This window comes from Capra hircus, chromosome 1 (assembly GCF_001704415.2).
Source record: "Capra hircus breed San Clemente chromosome 1, ASM170441v1, whole genome shotgun sequence".
NCBI classification, from domain to species: Eukaryota; Metazoa; Chordata; class Mammalia; order Artiodactyla; family Bovidae; genus Capra; species Capra hircus.
Genome location: NC_030808.1, coordinates 141809189 through 141830639, shown reverse-complemented (window position 1 = coordinate 141830639; position 21451 = coordinate 141809189). Strand labels below are relative to the sequence as shown.

The 21451-nt window shown below is 48.9% G+C and overlaps 1 protein-coding gene across 2 annotated transcripts; it reads left to right on the top strand.

Moving 5' to 3' along the window:
• On the top strand, positions 636-21101 carry ZBTB21 (zinc finger and BTB domain containing 21). Of its 2 annotated transcripts, XM_018051685.1 has the most exons (3): positions 636-738; positions 4912-5070; positions 13896-21101. In XM_018051685.1, the coding sequence occupies exon 3, from the start codon at positions 13908-13910 to the stop codon at positions 17049-17051; it is 3144 nt and encodes a 1047-aa protein (XP_017907174.1). In that variant the 5' UTR covers positions 636-738; positions 4912-5070; positions 13896-13907; the 3' UTR covers positions 17052-21101. The 2 variants fall into 2 exon arrangements, with proteins under 2 accessions (XP_017907174.1, XP_017907173.1); XM_018051684.1 differs by lacking the exon at positions 4912-5070.

Below are 21451 nucleotides of genomic sequence, written 5' to 3'. Positions count from 1 at the left end.
TTCAAGTGGAAGGAACCTGGAGGCCGGTCCACCTCAAGTCAGCCCTGAGTGGTACCCAAGACCGGACCGCCCAGGTCGGTTCTTCTCGGCAGGTCGCAGCCCGCGTGCCTCCACGGGCATCTGCGCCACCGGAGGCACCTGGACCTGGAGGTACCTGGGGTACCGCGCCGCCGCCGTCGGAGAACCATCCTTCGAGGGGGCGAGCGGAGGCGCAGGCGCAGCGCGCCGGGCCCGGGGCACCAGCCGGCGAGCCCACCGACGCGTGACCCCGCGGCGCCAAGCCCACCGGGGCTGCCTCTTGTGCGCCCTCGCGATGCGCGCCCCTCTAGCCTTCGCTGCCGCCTCCCCTCAGGGCCGCCCGTGGGGCACGCGCACCCCGCCTAGGGCCGGGAGAGGACGCGGGCGCGGGCGGCGCGGGAGGAGGAAGAACCTCGAGCGGAAGGAGCGCGCGGGACGACGCGGCGGCGGCAGCAGCGGTGGCGGCAAGCCGGCTCCCGTCAGGCCCGCCCTCGCCCAGCCCCCGGCGCTGCGCACCTCCCTCGCCCCACCCCCCCGCGGCCCGGTGGCCAATCATAGCGCCGCGCACGTGACGAGCGCTGCCTGCGATGACCTCATCCCTGGTGTGGGATGACGTCAAATTCAAGATGGATGGAATCACAGCGGCAGCGGCGGCTGCGGCGCGCGCGAGCCGAGTGTGAGCGGAAAGGGGCCTGACGTCTGCCTCGGGGCTGAAGACCGGTGAGTAACTGTCACGCCCCTCGTCCCAGGGGAACTGCGGGGCCCGTGGGAGGCCATAGCCTCCCCGCAAAACGCGGCCTTTCCTGACGTAACTCTGAGGTGATCTCTCTCCTCCTTTTTCTCTCCGCCAGCGGGTTGCGGGTTCTGAGCGCTTCTGCGCGTGCGCCGGGCCCGGCTCTCACCGAGCATGCCCCAGGCTCCCACGTAGCCGATTGTGCCTTCACACTGCGCATGCTCTTTGCCCGCACTTGGCCTCGCCCTCGCCACTGCGCACGCTCCATCCCTCACTGGGCTTCCCCCGCCGGGCCGGGCTCCCCTCCGCCGGGCGGTTGGGGTACCTTCCGGCCGAGGGCGCGTGCTCCATGCCGGGCAGGCGTGGAAGCCGGCCGGTGTTCGCCGGGGTGCGCGAGCGTACGCGGAAGCTGGGGTGCGGGAGAACCCGCACCTGCCGCGGCCCGCACCCCCGCCCTATCACCCCCTCGAGCCCCGCCTGGCGGCCAGCGGCACATCCAACCATTGACCCAAGTAGACTGCTCTCCCCGCCGCGTCTCCCGACCGACCCCTCCGGGAGGACCCGCTTCCCCGACTTTCCACCGCTGGTCGCGAGCGTCCCTGCTGGAATGTGGACCCCCCCCCCCCAATCGAGAAAACTCTGGTCCGCAACCTGCGGGGTTGGGGTGGGGAAGGGGGAGTTGAGTCCCGACTGTCGCGCTGGAGATCCTGCCCCAGAGACCTCCTCTGCCGGAGTCCCCGACATATTTTCTCTCATCGCCCAGACCCTTCACTTGGAGCAAGTTCACTGACCCACTACAGAAGAGCATTCCCTTGACCGCAGGAACGCTCCGCGGTCCTGGCCCTTCACCCCGGTTGGTGCGCACTCAGCCCGCAGCACTGCTTTGCTGCTGGAAGAAGCCCCTCGAACAGCACGTTAGCGGGCGGGGTGATTTTAGAGACAGGTTCTCCGGCTGGATGGCCTGGCAGTGGGAGGTGGGGGAAGCGTTAACCAGACGCCGCACGGTCTAGCAGCCTAGGGGTTTTGGTGCCGAAGGTCAGGAGCGGCTCACGACTAGCGTCTGAGGGCACCAGCATGTTCAGCAGAATACATGAGTGTTCATAACGCTGACCCTGAGTCATCCAGACGGAGCCTGCGTTGTGTGGGTTAATCCATTTTAGATTTCTCCTTGACGGTTATTTTCGAGACCTTTTACCCTCCGATGCTTGGAGTTAAATCCTTCATCCACTTTAATGAGTAATAGCCATTACATTGAGAATCACTAAATATCGATGTTAAAAAATAAAGTAGAAATTTGGGGCACTGGTTTACTTAAAAATAACTTGAGGTTTAATTCATTCTTCCTGTTAACACTATCCCGCGTTTAATGTGCTTCATTCTGTGGAAATAGAAGTTGGAAAGGCTATGACCCCCACCTTAGAGGAACTTAAGATAGTTTACGGCAGGGCATTTTAGGTGTTTAACAGAAGAGGGGCCAAGTTATTGAGAGAGTGTCTGGGTTAGCGGGAGATGACTGAGGGACCATTTCAGTTGGTCCCAATGTCAGTGGGGTTGAGGAGAGCAGACTCTAGAGCTGTTTATGAGCAGGGCTTGACAGGCTGGGTCACTGGCCTGTCAGAAAGGAGAGAGAAGAGGTTTCTAGTTTGAGAGACTTGCTGGTTGGCAGCATACCAAACTAAATGGAATATGTGAAGACCAGCAGATGTGGGGGTCAGAGTCAGGGTACTGGACAAGGGGCATATCCTGTAATGGAAGAGTCCTGAGAAGTCTAAGCAGGAGTACAGAGTTGGGAGTCATTGGCCAGTGGGATTTAAGGCCACAGACACTCATACCAAAAGCAAAGATAGCTGCCACCTGCAACTCTCCCGGCCCAGCCCCGGTCTCGAGCCTTCCTGATGGTTTGGCTCTTTGTCCAGGAGGCGCTTGTTGGACCTGCATGAAGCATTAGGTATACACGGCTAAAAACAAGTGTTCTTCCTTTCATGGACTCTCATGAGAGGGTAGATGTGGAGGCAGGTAACTTAAAATAGCTATGTTACTGAAGAAGAGATGAGGTGCTGTGGTGGCTTAGGTGGCTGAGCTCCTGGCCAGGAGCCATCTGTGGAGCTTTGCAGAGGCAATGACATTTGGGTCTGTAGAAGTTCTACCAGTGAAGGAAAGGTAAGAAAGATGGTGGGTAGGGTAAATGCTCATCTGCATGCTGTCCAGGAGGTGAACTGTGATCAGAATATGAAGACTCTGGTGTGCCAGTCTGGAGAGTTTGGTTGGGTTTTATCTAGGGAGCAATAGAAAAATCGATACAGTATTCTAAAGGGCACTGATGGGACTAGCTCTGCTTTAGGAAAATAAATAAAAGGCACAGTTTCCACTCCTGCATCTAATTAGAGTGTCAGAGTCCAGAAAAATCAACAAATATTTATTGCTGTGTAAGATATTGTGTTGGGCATTGTGAAGAGTGTCAAAAGACATTAAATAGAGTCTTAGCCCTTAAATAGCTTCCAGTTCTGCTGGGGGAACAGACAGCTAACAGTACGCGGCACTGAAGAAACACTGTGGGATAATACTGGAGTTGAAAGGTGTTTGCTTAATGCAGACAGCAGTGGTCCAGGAAGGTGTGTATAGAGTAGTGATCTAGGGTGGCCATAACAGAGCACCACAGATCAGGGGCCTTGAACCCCATTCTGGAGCCATTTAAGACGAAGGCTTTGGCAGAGTCGATTTCTCCTGAGGCCTCTCTGCTCAGCTTGTAGATGGTCGTCTTCTCTGTATTTACAAAGTCTCTGTGTCTGTGTCCTTATCCCCACCTCTTACAGAAACACCACCCCATTTGGGGGGACCTTAGGGCCCACCCTTAAGGATTCGTTGTAACTTCTGATCTTTTAAGGGACCCTGTCCCCATATCCACTTACATTCTGAGGTGCTGGGGTTAGACCTTGTGGGACAGTCCAGCCCGTGACTGAAGGCTTAATGGAAGAAACGGGCCTTGAGCTGAGCTTGGAAAAGTGAGTGAGCTTCAGCTGAGCAGTGTCAGGGGAGGGGTCAGAGGAGGGCTGGGACACTGTAAATTGGATAATAGAAGAGGTGAGACCTGCAGGTCATGTCTCAGAGACAAAGTATCTGAAGCAGGAAGTTATCACAAGGCAATAACTAAAGCAAAGAGAATTTTAAAAGTAGTTTGAAACCAGATTGATAGAATCCTGAAGTCCATGTTTTTAAAATTTTGCGTTTTAACCTATGGAGAGCCATTGTTTTCATCGTTTTATTTTTTACCGAGGTCTTAGGTGTCAGGTAAGCCGTGACATCAGGCATTTACCGACCATCTTCTGCGAACCCTGGTTACTCCCCCAAGTCCTAGCACCCTGTTTATTTCCTTGTAGCTCTTAACAAAGTCAGAGTTACCTTGTTTCCTTGTTCACTGTCTGATTTACCCCACAAGAAAATGGGGGCCTTGTCTGTCTTATGCACCTCTGTATTCCTAATGTCTAATTGCGCCTTGCACATAATAGGAGCTGAGTAAATAAGCTGAATTAATGATAGTAATACTTAATGCGCACATCCAGGGAATGATCAGAGCTGTATTTTAAGAAGCCAGTCTGGCAGCAGTATTAATAAAAGGTGGATTTGGAGAGCATGATGGGAAGAACCTAATACCACTTGAAAATATGTTAGGGTCCTTTTGTAACAAGAGCAGAAACTGACAGACCAGCTTAAATAGAAAAAGAAATTGACTTTAAAAGTGGAGGGTTGCTCTTGGGAGTGAAGGGAAAAATGAAGAATGGGGCCAGGAAGGATGAAACCAGGGTAACTGCAGGAGTCTGGATCGTGGGCGCCGCAGGCTGCATTTTCAGGCTGTGACTGAGATGCACCGGCTCCGCTCAGTTCTGCCTCTGTTGTTTTGAGCCCACTTTCCAAAAGAGAGTTTCCTACCAGGCTTAGCCAGCCCTGAGCAAGGCCTGACAGACCACTCAGGATGGCACGCTCCAGTGCAAGGAGGACTGGCTGCCCAGCGGCCAGCACCAAGCAGGAGGCTGCTTTAGTCACCGAGGTGCCTTCTCCTGGTCGTGGCCAAGCGCACATCTTTAGACCAGATCAGACCCTCTCTAGGGAGACTGAGCATGTGGGAAATGGGACCCAAGGCAGTGACATCATTGCTCTCCAAGGGTCAGATCAGCCAGGCCCGCTTTGAAATCCGAGGAGCTGTCAGTGGTGTCTGGATGTCTGCGTTATCTCCAAGAGAGCCATGATTAGACCTCACCTCAGAGCCGCTTCCTGTCACCATCTCACAGTGAAATCAAGGAGAGTCAAGGCTGAACCCAGAGGTAAGGCTGTGGGGTGAACAGTGTGTGTGTTTATATTCCAGAGTCAAATGTAGGTGCTTTGTTTTTCTGTTTGCTTTGTAGGACTATATAAGCAATCTCCAACATTCCAAAGCATCTTGTGCCCAGAGTTCAGTTTCACATTAATGTTTTGGATGTAAAGAGATATTTCCCTACAGAACTGGTAGCAAGGGTTTTATGGACTAGTCTAGGAGTAAATTTGATTTGCAATGTACCTTTAGCTCTGATGCCAGTCTGGTGTTAGTCTCCAGAACTCGGAAGCTGGTTGGTGTGAGGTTATGTGGCCCCTCCTCATCTCCCGGCCCTTATCTACTCCCAGTTTCCTTTTATCTGCGTGTTAGCTCTGCTTTGCTTTCTTTTGTTTATAGCCCCAGAATGTTCTATAGTCCAAAAGTGCCTACCCTTCCTCCATCTCCTTAGAAATCTTAGCTTCCTGCAGTTGGTATAAAGAGGGAATTATTTGCATTGAATCAACTTATATTAAGATATGGATTCTCTGTCTTAGCACACGGTCCCTGAGGACTTTGAGGTGATGGTATGAAGTAGTTTTCTGGAATCCAGTTGTGAAGGGCATTGAAGCTTTTCTAGGGAATTGGAACTTCAGCCCAGGGGCTTCTGGGGTTTTGAAGCCCTGGCACTGTTAGATGCATGTTTCTGGAAAATGTCTACAATACAGTGAAGAGTGGAGTCTGTGGTAACATGATCATCCAGTGAGCACGGAGTCCCCATCTGTACTCACACCCCCAGCATTCACTCATGGACCCCCCACCCCTGGGCCAGGTCGACTGCTTGCTGAAATCATTCTTCTCATAGCACTTTTTGTATCCTTATGTGTCTTTCCTGCTGTGGAAACTTTCAGGAAAGGAAGAGAAGGATGAAGTCAAGTGCCAGCTTGCAGACAGGAAATACTGTATGTGCCGGAAACTTGCAGACATACTGCGTTCGTTGTCCTTCATAAGAATCCCATAGGGTGGGCAGCTGTTAGTCTCATTGAACAAGTTAAGGAAACCTGTACTCAGGTCAAGTGATCTTTACAAGGTTAGATACCTAATAGGTGGCAAAGCCAGGATTTGAGACAAGTAGATGACTTTGAAAGTCTTTCCCATGGAGCTGTAGTGACTGCCATGGAGTGTTAACTGTAAAGATTCCCTCATTTTGAAATATCAGGAAACAACAAAAAATAGAAACAATTCAGGCAGAGTTTGGGAAGATTTCTGTTCAAGGATCCAAGTGGTAAGCAAGCCAGCCCTGCTTTAGAATCTGGTTTTCCTGGGGGATTTCCCCCCAGCTTTTTCCGTAGGGGAGGGACCTTTTCTTCCCTGTTTCACCCACTTTTCTTGTAACAGTGCCAAGGTTTCCACCATGACTGCAGCAGTGGCGGGCACTCCTGCACTGGGGACTCCAGAGATGAGCAGTGGAGGGAGGGGCTGAGTTACAGCGCATTCTACATCAGAGTCATCAGACCCAGGATGCCCTGTGTGTCCACAGTTAAAACATACTGAGAGATTAGGGCTTGATAAGTCAGCAGAGTTACGAAGGAGGAAGTACCTCTGGCACCAAAACTAGCCTTATCTGAGGCCAAAGAGCTGAAAAGGCAGGTGGTTTGAGAGTTCAGCCTGCATATCCACCAGCCACCAAGGGTGTGATTGTCACCCTAATCTTGATTATCTCATGACACTCAGTAGTCATGATCCCTGTTGTTGCCTGCATTCTTAGTGTAGCATTTTATATTTTTAATAAAATTCTTAGGCTCAATGAGTATACCTACCGTGTCATGAAAGCACTAGTCCACAATGATCACTGTTTGCCTCTAGACCAGGAAGGGGCTCCATTGTTAAGCTTTGGTGAGTGAATGGAAAGGTGACAGCAAGGGCTCCTGCAAGACGGTGAGGAGTCTGTGCTGCTGTGCCTGTGTGCCCCTCTCACCCCAGCACCCAGAACCGTTGGTCTGTTTCCTGAAGAGGATGGGAGGGGTCACTGTCCTCCAGTGACCGCGGAGGGGCCTTATTGATGCGCCCAGGGCCTCATGCCTCCACCCGCTCTGCAGCCTCATCACCTGCCCTCCCCTACATGTGTCTTTTGCTCCCCCAGGCAGTTGGTCTTGTCTCTGTGTATTGGACACACTGCTCCTGTCCTTGATATGTCCTCCACCCATCCTTCCTGCCTCCTACGTTTTCTGACGTCAGCTTCTCCAGGAAACTTCTACTGTGGAATGCCTCCCCGACCTTCCTCTCACCTGGACCCAGTGCCTCACCTCTGCTCCCATGTGTACCTCTGCACCCTGCTGCCTGCGCTTACACACCGGAGTGTGTGAGGGATCGACTTGTCCTGTTCCCACGCAAGGCTGAGAGGCAGGCAGGACCATGCTTGTCAGACTGAAAGCCTCCCTGTCTGGCCAGTTCTAGCACACACTAGACAGGCGCCCAGCCATGAGGAGCGTGCAGCATGATGACTAAGTGCAGGCTCTGGGGCCAGGCTCCCAGCCCACTGTCAGCTGAGTGGGTGACCTTCGGCACACTGCCCCCGACTCTTGGTGTCTGGGTTCCCTGCTTGGTGAGACAGGGATGATGGCAGTGCCTATTTCAGATGTTTATGTGAGAACTAAGAGAGGGAGCTAGGGGTAGGGTGGTATGTGGGTGGAGATCTTGCATGGCCTCTGGAGCCAGGTCATCTAGTGAGAGTTCTGCTCTGCTCCTCACTGTGCAGACTTGAGCAAGATACCTAACCTCATGTGCCTTGGTTTTCTCAGCTGTAAAATGGTGATCAAATAGTACAACCTCCTCAGGTTGGTGTAAATAATGAGTTTAATAATGTAAACACAAAAGATGTTCACAGTGGTATGTTTCAGTTCAGTTCAGTCGCTCAGTCATGTCTGACTCTTTGCGACCGCATGAATCGCAGCACGCCAGGCCTCCCTGTCCATCGCCAACTCCCAGAGTTCACTCAGACTCACATCCATCGAGTCAGTGATGCCATCGAGCCATCTCATCCTCTCTCGTCCCCTTCTCCTCCTGCCCCCAATCCCTCCCAGCATCAGAGTCTCTTCCAATGAGTCAACTCTTCGCATCAGGTGGCCAAAGTACTGAAGTTTCAGCTTCAGCATCATTCCTTCCAAAGAAATCCCAGGGCTGATCTCCTTCAGAATGGACTGGTTGGATCTCCTTGCAGTCCAAGGGACTCTCAAGAGTCTTCTCCAACACCTCAGTTCAAAAGCATCAATTCTTCGGCGCTCAGCCTCACATCCATACGTGACTACTGGAAAAACCATAGCCTTGACTAGACGGACCTTTGTTGGCAAAGTAATGTCTCTGCTTTTGAATATGCTGTCTAGGTTCGCCGTAACTTTTCTTCCAAGGAGTAAGCGTCTTTCAATTTCATGGCTGCAGTCACCATCTGCAGTGATGCTTTTCCCTAATTCCTTATTTCATCCAAGGAGTATAGAAGCCTGTGGTTTAGTGATTAGAAGCAGTTACTTAGAACAGAAATACAGGTCGTGATAATTGGAAAGGAGAAAAAGAAGGAAACTTTTCTGAACAATTAAAAGTGAGAAAATGTAGGAGTAGGGAGCAGATGGTGTGTGGGTCAGCACTGCTTCCTGTCCAGGGACGCAGAACATCTCACTTGGTTTCATCTTCACATAGTCCCTTGATTTCTTCATTTGGGTTCCCCCAGAAGCAGACCCTGAGACATGGATTCAGATGTAGGTGTTTATCTGGGAAGCGATCCCGGAAAGCACAGGAAAGGTTGTAGGGAAAGTGGAGCAGGAAAGGGTGTCCCCAAAGGGTCCATTAAACGACCAGGTTCCTGTGCATGTTTAGAATATCTAAATGAATTCCAAAAAAAATTCTGCACCCATTTTTCGGTCAAACGTCCTCTCAGGTAAGGACATCCTTCCAGTTCTGGCAGAAACCTTGGAGACATCTTTACCTTCTCCCCTTCCCATCCTCTGCAGTCAGTCCTGCAGAAATTTTAATGGTTATCTTTACATCCACTCCTGCCACCCCAGTCCAGGCACCATCCGGTCTGGCATGTGTCCCTGCAGTGGACTCTCAGCTGGCTTCCCAGCTTGTAGCCTCTCCTGTGCTCCATTCTTTGCAGCATAACTAGTGGAATCTTTTTGAAACAAAATTCAGGTGGTTGTCATTCTTCTGCTCAGAATCTTCCAGCAGCTGCCCTAGTAAAGAGTGCAGTCCTCCCAGTGGTCCAGCCAGCCCTGCACGATGCCTCCCCGTACTCCTTCAGCATCCTGGTCCACAGCTCCCTCAGCTCTGCTGCAGCCCGACTGTCACCTTGTCTTCCCTCTGCCCGTGTGCTCGGCCCTGGCTGATCTCATGGCCCACCTATGTGTCTTCCAGGCCTCCTCAATGTTGTTGACGGAGTGAATAAGTGGATGATACGTGAAGTTCCTGGTGCCATCTGTAGTGTGTTATAAGTGCTGAATAAATGGTAGCAATTATGGTTTTCTCCTTTAATTCTCACAGTAACATTATTAATACTATCGTTGTTTTAGGTGGGAAAACTGAGGCTCAGAGAGCTCTAGAGCATTAGCCTAGAGCTGTGCTGTGCTTAGTTGCTCAGTCATGACCAACTCTTTGCAACCCCATGGATTGTAGCCCACCAGGCTCCCCTGTCCATGGGGATTCTCCAGGCAGGAACACTGGAGTAAGTTGCCATGCCCTCCTCTAGGGGATCTAGAGCACTGACATTTAAACTGTATTAACTCAGCCACAGGAAGGAATGTATTGTACAGTCAGTCCTCCATATCGATGGGGTTCACATCCATGGACTCAATCAACTGCAGATGGAAAATATTCAAAAAGAAAAATATCCAGGTAGTTCCAAAGTGCAAAACTTGTGTTTGCTGCTCACCAGCAACTATCTAAGTATCATTTACATCATGTTACGTATCACTGATGTAAGTATCTAGAGATGATTTAAAGTGTTTAGGGGGATGTGCTTAGGTTATATGCAAATACTGCACCATTTTTATAGGAACTTGAGCGCCTGTGGATTTTGGTGTCCGTAGGGCCTGGAACCAGTCCTCTGTGGATACTGAGGGACGACTGCATCAATTTTAAATTGATTTTAAGCAACCCTTTTGGAAAGTACTTGTCCAGACTTTTGATTTTGCATCTCCCGAGCTTCTCGGTCCCTGGGGCAACATCTGAACTAGCTGTCTCAAAAATTATTTGCACTAAAAATAGTGCTCAGAATGCAGCTGAGTTATGAGTGTGGCATTTATAAGCTTATTTTTTTTTTTCTCTGCTGACCTCTGTAAATGATGGTGGATTTCTTTGCAGATAATTAGATGTGTGAGTACAGTGTAGTAGGATTGAGGAAGAAATTTAAATGGCTATCAGAAAAAAAGAAGGGAAAGTGTCTCTCTTGGGTGCTCACCATCAAGATGAAACGATGCCAGGCAAGACTGAATGGCAACTCAGCACAGGTTGACCGAGGGAGTTATCTATGTACAAGCTACAGGCTCCGAGCTTCGTCCCTGGAAGCAGAGCCTTGCCTCTGACAGTCAAGTTAAGTCAGCACCATAGCAGGGAGGGAGACCTGGGGCCACCAGACACTGGTCACTCCAGGTGGCAGCCTCTGTGGCTTCTGCCGAAAACCACAGAGCCTGTCAATTTGGTCTCTTAGTTGTGTCCGACTCTTTGGGACCCCCATGCACAACAGCACACCAGGCTTCCATGTCCATCACCAACTCCGGGATCTTGCTCAAACTCATGTCCATCAAGTCAGTGATGCCATCCAACAATCTCATCCTCTGTCGTCCCCTCCTCCTGCCTTCAATCTTTCCCAGCATCAGGGTCTTTTCCAATGAGTCAGTTCTTCACATCAGGTGGTCAGAGTATTGGAGCTTCAGCTTCAGTATCAGTCCTTCCAATGAATATTCAGGACTGATTTCCTTTAGGTTTGACTGGTTTGGTTTCCTTGCAGACTAAGGGACTCTTAAGAGTCTTCTCCAACACCACAGTTCAAAAGCATCAATTCTGCAGCCCTCAGCTTTCTTTATATTCCAGCTCTCACAACCATACATGACTACTGGAAAAACCATAGCTTTGACTAGATGAACCTTTGTGGGCAAAGTAATGCCTCTGTTTTTTAATACACTGTCTAGGTTTGTCATAGCTTTTCTTCCAAGGAGCAGGTGTCTTTTAATTTCATGGCTGCAGTCACCACCTGCAGTGATTTTGGAGCCCAAGAAAATAAAGTTTGTCACTGTTTCCATTGTTTCCCCATCTGTTTGCCATGAGTGATGGGACCCCCATGCACAACAGCACACCAGGCTTCCATGTCCATCATGGAAGTGATGGGACCAGATGTTATGATCTTAGTTTTTTGAATGTTGAGCTTTAAGCCACCTTTTTTCACTCTCCTCTTTCACTTTCATCAAGAGGCTCTTTGGTTCTTCTTTGCTTTCTGCCATAAGGGTGGTGTCATCTGCATATCTGCTGCTGTTGCTGCTAGGTCACTTCAGTCATGTCCGACTCTGTGCAACCCCAGAGATGGCAGCCCATGAGGCTCCGCTGTCCCTGGGATTCTCCAGGCAAGAACACTGGAGTGGGTTGGTTATGGATATTTCTGCCCGCAATCTTAATTCCAGCTTGTGCTTCATCCAGCCTAGCATTTCTCATGATGTACTATGCATATAAGTTAAATAAACAGGGTGACAGTATACAGCCTTGACATACTCCTTTTCCTATTTGGAACCAGTCTGTTGTTCCATGTCCAGTTCTAACTGTTGCTTCTGGACCTGCATACAGATTTCTCAAGAGGCAGGTATGGTGGTCTGGTATTCCCATCTCTTTCAGAATTTTCCAGTTTGTTGTGATCCTCACAGTCAAAGGCTTTGGCGTAGTCAATAAAGCAGAAGTAGATTTTTTTTTTGGAACTCCCTTGCTTTTTCAATGATCCAATGGATGTTGGCAATTTGATCTCTGGTTCCTCTGCCTTTTCTAAATCCAGCTTGAACATCTGGAAGTCCTCTGTTCACGTACTATTGAAGCCTGGCTTGGAGAATTTTGAGCATTACTTTGCTAGCCGTGTGAGATGAGTGCAATTATGTGGTAGTTTGAGCATTCTTTGGCATTGCCTTTCTTTGGAATTGGAATAAAAACTGATTTTTTCCAGTCCTGTAGCCACGGCTGAGTTTTCCAAATTTACTGGCATATTGAGTGCAGCACTTTAACAGCATTATCTTTCAGATCTGAAATAGCTCAACTGGAATTCCATCACCTCCACTAGCTTTGTTCATAATGATGCTTCCTAAGGCCCACTTGACTTTGCATTCCAGGATGTCTGGCTCTAGGTGAGTGATCACACCATCGTAGTTATCTGGGTCATGAAGATCTTTTTTATGTAGTTCTTCTGTGTATTTTTGCCATCTCTTCTTAATATCTTCACCTTCTGTTAGGTCCCTACCATTTCTGTCCTTTATTGAGCCCGTCTTTGCATGAAATGTTCCCTTGGTGTCTCTAGAGGGATACCAAGAGGCTGCTGACCAGCTGTTGGCCAGAGGCGGGGTAGCCAGCAAAAGCTGGCCCTTTGCAGCTGGAGGAGAGCCTGCCGGTGTGCTGGCTGCCATGCCTGCGCATCGATAGTTGCCCTCTAGAGAACGGGAAGACTCTCTGAGCAATCTCAGTTACTCTGAATCCATTTTATATTAAAAATACATGTCTTAGGTATTGTAAAGAAGAGATGGCATTGTAAAACCAGCCCAAAGAGATGAGATGTTATAGCAGCAGCTGCCTGAGAGAAAGATTTGGAGAGTCAAGCATCGTCTCTGTGTGAAATGGCTTCATCTTCATCAGGAGTCAATCTAGACGCTTTTATTCTGAATTAAATGTCTAGTAACCCTGCAATTTGTGAAAATTAATGGCACGTTTGCAGGTTGAGGTACAGGCTCGTCTAATTTTCCAAGCAGCCCTAAAGGAGGGCATGGCTGTTACCGTCCCATGTGAGGGACCTGATGATCCCAGAGACTAGCTGACCACGAGGGCAGAGCCAGCACCCAGCCACTAGGCCTTAAGATCTCACCTACAGGCTTGAAGAGTCTCGGTGAAATCTCAAGTCAGACCCCTTAGGTTTAGAATCAGTATAATTAAGTTTAGTTCCAGGCTAAAGTTTCCACTGTGTTATTGTTGAAAGTGTAATTTGGTAAGAATTAGTATTCGGATTACATGGTGTTCAGCATAAGAAACTAAAGAAACTTTTCTGTATAATATTTCTAACTTTTTAAAAACACTTTGATGCAGTAGTAATTAGTTAAATGATTTCTGTCTTTCTAAATTCTTACCTGTTTTTTGCAACCTCTACAGCCTATTGTTAATTCACATTGTGTTTATTCATCTCAAGTAATAAAACTGTTTCCTTCAAGAATTGTGGACTTTATAGGGTTTGGTACTACATACTTACCCTCTGATCTAATAAGGAATAGAATTAAGCATCAAATGCATAAGGGCCCTAAATAATAAACCTTGTTTTCAAATATTGCTTCTCTACATACCTGCCAGGTTCTAGCTGCCTTTTCGATGGTATGAAATGGGTTGTTACAGAGACTTAGTTCCTCAAGTTTGTCAGTTTTAATGATCGGTGACCTATTTAAGCTGTGATACTTGTTTCTTTGTATTTTCTGTGTTATTTAAATAAGATTGTTCATCCAGAAAGTTTTTGTCAGGCCACAGTCTGCTAAATATTGACACCGGTGAGAAGACAGCTGCTGTTCCTTGCCCTTGAGGAGCCCTCCCCTGGGGGAGCGTCGCCTGGACTTGTTCACAGTGACTTTATCTGTCTTTCAGATAAGGCCGAGCATGGAGGGGCTGCTGCACTACATCAACCCAGCACACGCCATCTCTCTCCTCAGCGCCCTCAACGAGGAGCGGCTCAAGGGGCAGCTGTGTGACGCACTCCTGATCGTCGGTGACCAGAAGTTCCGAGCTCATAAGAACGTCCTGGCTGCCAGCAGTGAGTACTTCCAGAGCTTGTTCACCAACAAGGAGAATGAGGCACAGACTGTATTCCAGCTGGACTTCTGTGAGCCAGATGCTTTCGACAATGTGCTCAACTACATCTATTCTTCGTCCCTGTTCGTGGAGAAGAGCAGCCTGGCTGCCGTGCAGGAGCTCGGCTACAGCCTGGGCATCTCCTTCCTGACCAACATTGCCTCCAAGACACCCCAGGCCCCCTTTCCCACGTGTCCCAACAGAAAGAAGACTATCACCGAGGACGAGGAGAACAGTTCTCAAAAGAGAAGTGTCATCGTTTGTCAGAGCAGGAACGAAGCCCCCGGGAAAGCCGGGAGTCAGAACACCTCTGAGCTGAGCCACCCACCCCGGCCCTCCCCCAGCATCGCGGTCAAGGCAAACGCCAGTAAGCCCCCCGGCCCCAAACCCACGGAGCCCCCGCACCACGTGGCGCCAGCTGAAAAAAGCTGGCCGAAAGATGGCCCCGCGGTTATGGCGAGGCCGCCGGAGCTCGCCGGGCCTTCGGAGGAGCCAAGCCGGAGCGGCCTGGCCAAGCGGGCCGCGGCACCGCCTTCGAAGCCCCCGCTGGACCGGGCGGCCGTGGACGAAAGGCCAGGCGCCAGCGCCCTGCTCCCCAAAGGCGTGGCCGTGGAGCTGGCGCTGCGGAGCCCGCGGCCGCCCGTCCTGTCCCTGCGGGGCTCGCCCGAGACGCCCTTCCTGCTGAAGGAGGCGGGCCGGGGCAGTGGGCCGGGTGAGGACCGGAACCTGCTGTATTACTCTAGGCTGGGGCTGGTCATCCCAGCCGGGGCGCCGGCGCCGGGGGCCCAGGGTGTGGACCGCAGCGGCCCGCTTGTCAAGAGCCTCCTGCGCCGGTCGCTGTCCATGGACAGCCAAGTCCCCATGTACACGCCCACTGCCGAGCTGCAGCCTCCCCCAGGCGCGGGCTCGGGCGATGTGGCGGGCAGCGTGCTCTGCGCCTTCTCTTCTCAGAGGCCGCCCTCCAAGGACGGGGGCGAAACAGCGGCCCCCGACGCCCGGGCCCCTGCCCCTCAGCCTCACCGCCTCAGGTCCTTCAGCGCCTCTCAGCCGGCTGAGCGGCCAGGGGCGCCCCCGGGGCCGGAGGTGCGGGTCAAGGCCGAGCCGCGCAGCCCCCCAGAGCCATGCGACATCATTCGCGTCACTGTGGGGGATGCCGCGGCCGCCACGAGAGACCTGGCCCTACAGACAGAAGACGACCGGAAAGACCCCAGCAGACTCCCGGCTAAGAGGCGGTTCCAGACCGACAGGAGGCTGCCGGCCAAGCAGCCCAAAGCTGAGAGCCCAGGCTCCCCGGGCTCGGGAGACCCCCGCGAGGAGGGCTTGAGCCCATCTGCCCTCCAGGCCGACTTCCCAGGCTCTGACTTGAACAAAGACGAATTCGGTGAGTTGGAGGGCACGAGACCAAACAAAAAGTTTAAATGCAAACATTGCCTTAAAATCTTTAGATCCACGGCGGGCCTGCACCGGCACGTGAACATGTACCACAACCCCGAGAAGCCGTACGCCTGCGACATCTGCCACAAGCGCTTTCACACCAACTTCAAAGTGTGGACGCACTGCCAGACGCAGCACGGTGTGGTGAAAAATCCGGCTCCGGCCGCCAGCTCCCACGCTGTCCTGGACGAGAAGTTCCAGAGGAAGCTCATTGATATTGTGCGAGAGCGGGAGATCAAGAAGGCGCTGATCCTGAAGCTGCGGCGCGGCCGGCCGGGCTTCCAGGGCCCTGGCGGCTCCCCAGCGCAGGTCCTCAAGCGGGGCCTGCGCTCCCGGGCCAAGGGCGCGTATGTGTGCACGGCCTGCGGGAAGGCCTACCGCTTCCTCTCCCAGCTCAAGCAGCACGTGAAGATGCACCCGGGGGAGAAGGCCCTTGGGGCTGCCAGGGCTACGCGGCCCAGGGAGCGCGTGGCCCCCGGGGGCGCAGCGGGCGGCCCGGAGCTCTATCTGTGCCGCCTCTGTAACGCCAAGCTCTCTTCTCTCCTAGAGCAAGGCAACCACGAGCGCCTGTGCCGCACTGCTACCGTGTGCCCCTACTGCAGCCTCAGGTTCTTCTCGCCCGAGCTCAAGCGCGAGCACGAGGGCAAGTGCGAGTTCCGCAAGCTCACGTGCCTGGAGTGCATGCGCACCTTCAAGTCGGCCTTCAGCATCTGGCGGCACCAGGTGGAAGTGCACAATCAGAACAGCATGGCCCCGGCCGCCGGCACCTCCCCGCCCCGGCCTGACCTCAACGGCGAGGCCACCGGCCCTGCCCGGCCCCCTGTCCTGCCCGAGCCTGGCCGAGCAGACCCTGCGGCCACTGCCGCCAAAGATGACCCCTCGGGGGGCGGCCGCGGCCCTGAGCCTGTGAACTTTGACTCCGAAGATTCCACCTGCCTCCCCGAGGACCTCAGCCTCTCCAAGCCGCTGAAGATCCAGGTCAAAGAGGAGCCGCCGGAGGAGGCCGAGGAGGAGGCACCCGAGGCCGGCGCGGCCCCCAAGGACCTGTGGCCCTGCGAGAAGTGCGGCAAGACCTTCCCGGCACCAAAGCAGCTGGAGCGGCACCAGGAGCTGCTGTGCTCCGTGAAGCCCTTCATCTGCCACGTCTGCAACAAGGCTTTCCGCACCAACTTCCGGCTCTGGAGCCACTTCCAGTCCCACATGGCCCAGGCCTCTGAGGACCCTGCGCACCGGGAACCCGAGGCTGGTCCGGGCCCCGCCGGCTCCCCGTCACCACCCCCGCTGCCCCCACCGCTGCCCAAGATCCAGCCCCTGGAGCCCGACAGCCCCACAGGCCTGCCCGAAACCCCCACTCCCACCGCCGACAAGCTGTTCGCGCCCCGAGAGTCAGACACGCTGTTCTACCACGCGCCCCCCCTCTCCGCCATCACTTTTAAAAGACAGTTCATGTGTAAGCTCTGCCACAGGACATTCAAGACGGCCTTCAGCCTCTGGAGCCACGAGCAGACGCACAACTGAAACACTTCTCAGCCCTGGAGACAAGCGCTGGTCTCCAGGCTTCAGCCCGAATCGTGAACTGTGTCATAAGAAACAACTTATTTTTTAAAAAAGAATAATAAAGGTTGCAAATTATTATGCTTGAATATAAGTTTGAGGTAAACTGATATTAATGAGAAATGTCCTTACTCAACCTAGGAAAACTCCCCAAAGCCTTGTGCTTCTGGACCTTACAGTAATGCCTTTATTACTGTGGAAGTTTGTTCTTGGTTGTTTGCATGGTTCCTCATCCCATGGTATCAGTATAATCTACTTGAGGTGGTTTGGTTTTTTCTTACTGATTTTCAGTTATTGAAACACTATGAAAGTATTTCTTCTTTAGATTCTATGAAGAAACCTAAGTTTGTACATCTTAGCCATGTTCTCAAGTCCAAACATATCAGAACAAAGTGGAGTAGTTTGCAGTATTAAGATCCTAGAGTACTTCAGCAATAAAATTAAAAAAAGATAAACCTCAACTTTTAATAAGATATCCTGACACTTGATAAAAAATAAATATTTGGTATTTTGTGGTTATTTAGAACCTTTTTTGTATGAAAATCGTGAGAAATTTAAATCAGCAATAGTAATACTTAGGTTTATATAAAATAACAAAAAACTTGCTCTTGGGTCAGTTCATATAATTAGTGATGGAGACTCAGGAAAGGAAAGCATGGAGATTTCTGGAAGCCCTCCACCTTTGCTTCTAAAGCTTTGGTGGTGGTGGGTGTGGTGGTCAGAGCACCCACCAGGGCCCTGAATTCAGACCAGCATTGAGGGGCTGTGCAGGTTTGCTTCCCCTGGTTTGTGCCATCACAGATTGAAACTGCGTATATTGGGGCCAGAAAACAGCATACGGCACAAATTTTGAATTTAATGTTAGTATAACAGGTAAGGTCAGGACATGTACCTACACAGCACCCCCCCAGAGTGAGTGCAGCTGCTCTAAATCCCGAATTACTGTTCACTTTCAGAGACTTGAAGCAGAGGGAGGAGCCACACCGCAGTCTCCACACCCTTTACAAGAACAACCTGTACAGTCATCAGTTTTCCTGCCTCTTTGTGTTGTGATTTCTGTTAAGATTTTTTGGAGTTTACAGTGGTAAAATGTCCATAGTGAAACCATCCTTCTTTAAGGCACTGCTGAATATTTCATAAATATGTATGAAAGTACTCTCAAGGGTCCACAATTAGTTATTACTTATTTTGCTACTTATTTTGGCCTATAGCACTTGGGCTTTTTTTGTTTTCCTATTTTGTGTAAGTTGTAATTTAAAGCCTTTGAGTTGGTATAGTCCAGAATTCGTTGGGATGTTTAAAAAGGAAAAGAATTTTATTTCATTGGCAGGGGTGGGGAAGTGAGATACATAAAAGTAGGAATATTGTCAAAACCCCTAAATTCTTTCAAAGTAATGATGGACCTTGATGGTAAAGCCTCCAAGTTTATTAATTTTTTTGCAAGCTCTTCTTTCAGATAAGAAAATCAACTACTGTGACTGAGAAATACTCTACCAAGTACTTAAACTGGTCCTCTGGCAGAAGTCTATTCATAGTCTCATAACCCGCATTCCATACCAATAGTAGGAAAGAGATTCTTTTTTATTGAAACACAAGCATTTTTATAAAGTTCTAATTGACTTTGTACGTTGTAGAAACTACATGTGAAATTTTGTCTTTTATTCTTTCATTTGGAAATTATCAAAAGTCCCCTTCCTATTTTGGTTCTTAAATTTGATGGAGAAAATAAAATTAAGTTGCCATTATTGATTATTGCCATCTTTAGATTTCCTTGAACAAACCTATGCGTTTTAAAGACAAAGCAAGAGCATGTGGTTTTCTGTGAAACATTAGGATAGATATATTGTTCGTTGAATTCATTCCCTGCATAATGTGGTATTTCTTACTCTGAACACCCTGGTAGCTATCACTTCAAAAGACAGTTCCGTTCAGAGTAATGCTTACTTATGGCTGCTGGAGGCTGGGTGGATAATTCCCTGATACATGGGATCTTGACATTGTAAACTCAGTATCCCAGGACTTGAACCTTTATGCTACATTTTTGAGGATTTTTTAATAACATTAATTAGTAAAAAAAAATATTTTTGATCTAAATATAGGCTCTGCATATCTGTTAGATTTTAAAAATTGCCAGTGTTTTGTCTTGTTCACATTTTTGTCTAGGCAAGGAACATAAGTTTTCAAATAAAATTTTGAACCAAAAACATTTATAATGCAGTTCTGGTTTTTCTATTACTTTTTATACTGTACCTTAAAAGCATTAGGCTTGGAAGAGTTTATTTTGGTGGTCAAAAAAATAGGCTTCCTCTCATTTGACTATTTTAAATGTTAAGATGTAAAATAATGAAAGACAGATAAATTGCTTTATGCAGTAAAGTGTTTTTTTAAGAATGTTTAACTCAGCCAGTGGGCAAATACTTGGTATAAGACAAGTTGGTCTTTTCATACTGAAATGTGTTAGCTAGGAAAGATATTCTTGAAAATCTTTTTTTTTTTTTTCTGATTGTAATTAATTTTGGGAAGTGTAGAAAGCTCCTTACTCCTTTGTATGTATTCAGGATGCCTGCCTTTTTATGCAATTGTGGAAAGAATGTCAGATGTTTTAATATATTCTTTGTTAATCTGAAAACTTGTTATCTGATCATTTTCTTCATTTGGGGGGAGGGAGGAACACCACAAAAAGGGCATTTTTATCAAAATAAGTAATGGAGGTAACAAATCTTGTACATTTTTTATAGTAAAAATATTTAAAGAGTAAGAGACTATTCACTTTTAGAACTGGTTATGGTTAATATGCGTTTATAACTTTGTCAAAATATACAACCAACAGTTTGACAGTGATGTTGTCTGCATCTGTAGTGAGATGGATGTGGTTCCTGGTTTTCTGTTTAGGAACAGATCATCCCAGCCTTCTCTTAAAAAATATAACCCCAGCACTTAATCCGTGATCATCTGGTCCACACACAGCACCCATGGGTGCTAAGAGTAGTAACTGAGACCGGAATAAAATGTGCCCTTCGGTGGAGAAAAGAGGTGTGTTCAGGCCAACTCTGTGGTCAGATGAGGGAGTGACAGGAATGGACTGGTCCAAGTCGGCCTTTGTTCCCTCAAACTGTGTGTGTGTGTATGTGTTTGTGTGTACAACCATAATCTGGAACTTCAGAAAGTAAAATTATTTTCATTTCTTACTGCAAAAATAATTACATGTCATTTGTAACAGGTTTCTTTATAAATTGCACTAATTAATATTGGAATGTTACAAGTCAGTTTATCAATTTCTGAAGTCTCTTTGATGTTTTTTGCAATAATTGTGAAAAGCATTATTGATTTCAATAATGCTAGCACATATTCTTTAATAAGTTCTTTAACACTGGCTTTTTTTTTTTAAGTTTTACACATAGTTTTTTCTCTTGTGGCTTTAGCACTTTAAGGAGTTTGGCGTTTGCATAGTTTTTGGTGTGCTTCCCGGGTATGCACCAGGGCGTCACGTTGCCACGTGACTGGAGAAAACTCATGGTCTGTCTTTAGATTCTAGAGGAGAAAAAATGAGTCAATGTCAGGTTTTTAAAAAATTCCATTTAGAGGCAGTCATTTGGGAACCAAAGTATTTTACTGTATATCTTTAAAAGCATTGAATTCAGTGCTCTTTAGTCATTTATTCGTGCTGTCCAGATTTTCCACAAAGTTGTAATTGGTTAATTTGCAAAAGTGATAATTTCTTCTTGACATTAATCCAAGACTGTTTCAAAATTTTCATTGAATAAATGCTTATTGCTAAAAGAACAACAAATGTGGTTTTATAACTGTGTGTATTTTGTTTCATATGCCTCAGCAGAGAAATCATTGTTCAATTTTATTTAGGAATAAGCTTTTTTGGACTGAAAATTCATAGTAAAATAGGATTCTACCTAATGTTAAGCCATCGCTTCTTTGTATCCAGTTGTCTGTTTACTTTGCTTAAATCTCAACTAAGATTGAGTGGAGTCAATAAATTTGTACTGTATTTTGTTTTGAGTTGTGGTCTCATTGGTGTGTTTTGGACTTGAAGGATACAATAGTTTATGGAAGCTGAGATAAAGCCCTTTCTTCTGCTTGGGAAGTGTGAGTAGCCACCCACGTAAGAGCTGTGAGAGAGATTTCATCTCCCCACTGCTCCAGGTGGCTCGTAAAGCTTAAGTTATTCGGGCACCACAGATGCATAATAAAACCCCATAAGCGGAAGTCTTTGCCTGTCCACCTTTTTCTTTACTGTCCAGATGGGTAGTTTTTAATGTGATTGTGGGGATAAATGCATTAAAAAGGACGTGTTTAACACCCTAGTTTTGTTTCACGTTTTAAGGGATTCCACATAGCGTCCTTTGTCA

Coding starts and splice junctions, on each gene's coding strand:
- ZBTB21 (XM_018051684.1), top strand. CDS start 13,908: ATGGAGGGGCTGCTGCACTACATCAACCCAGCACACGCCATCTCTCTC.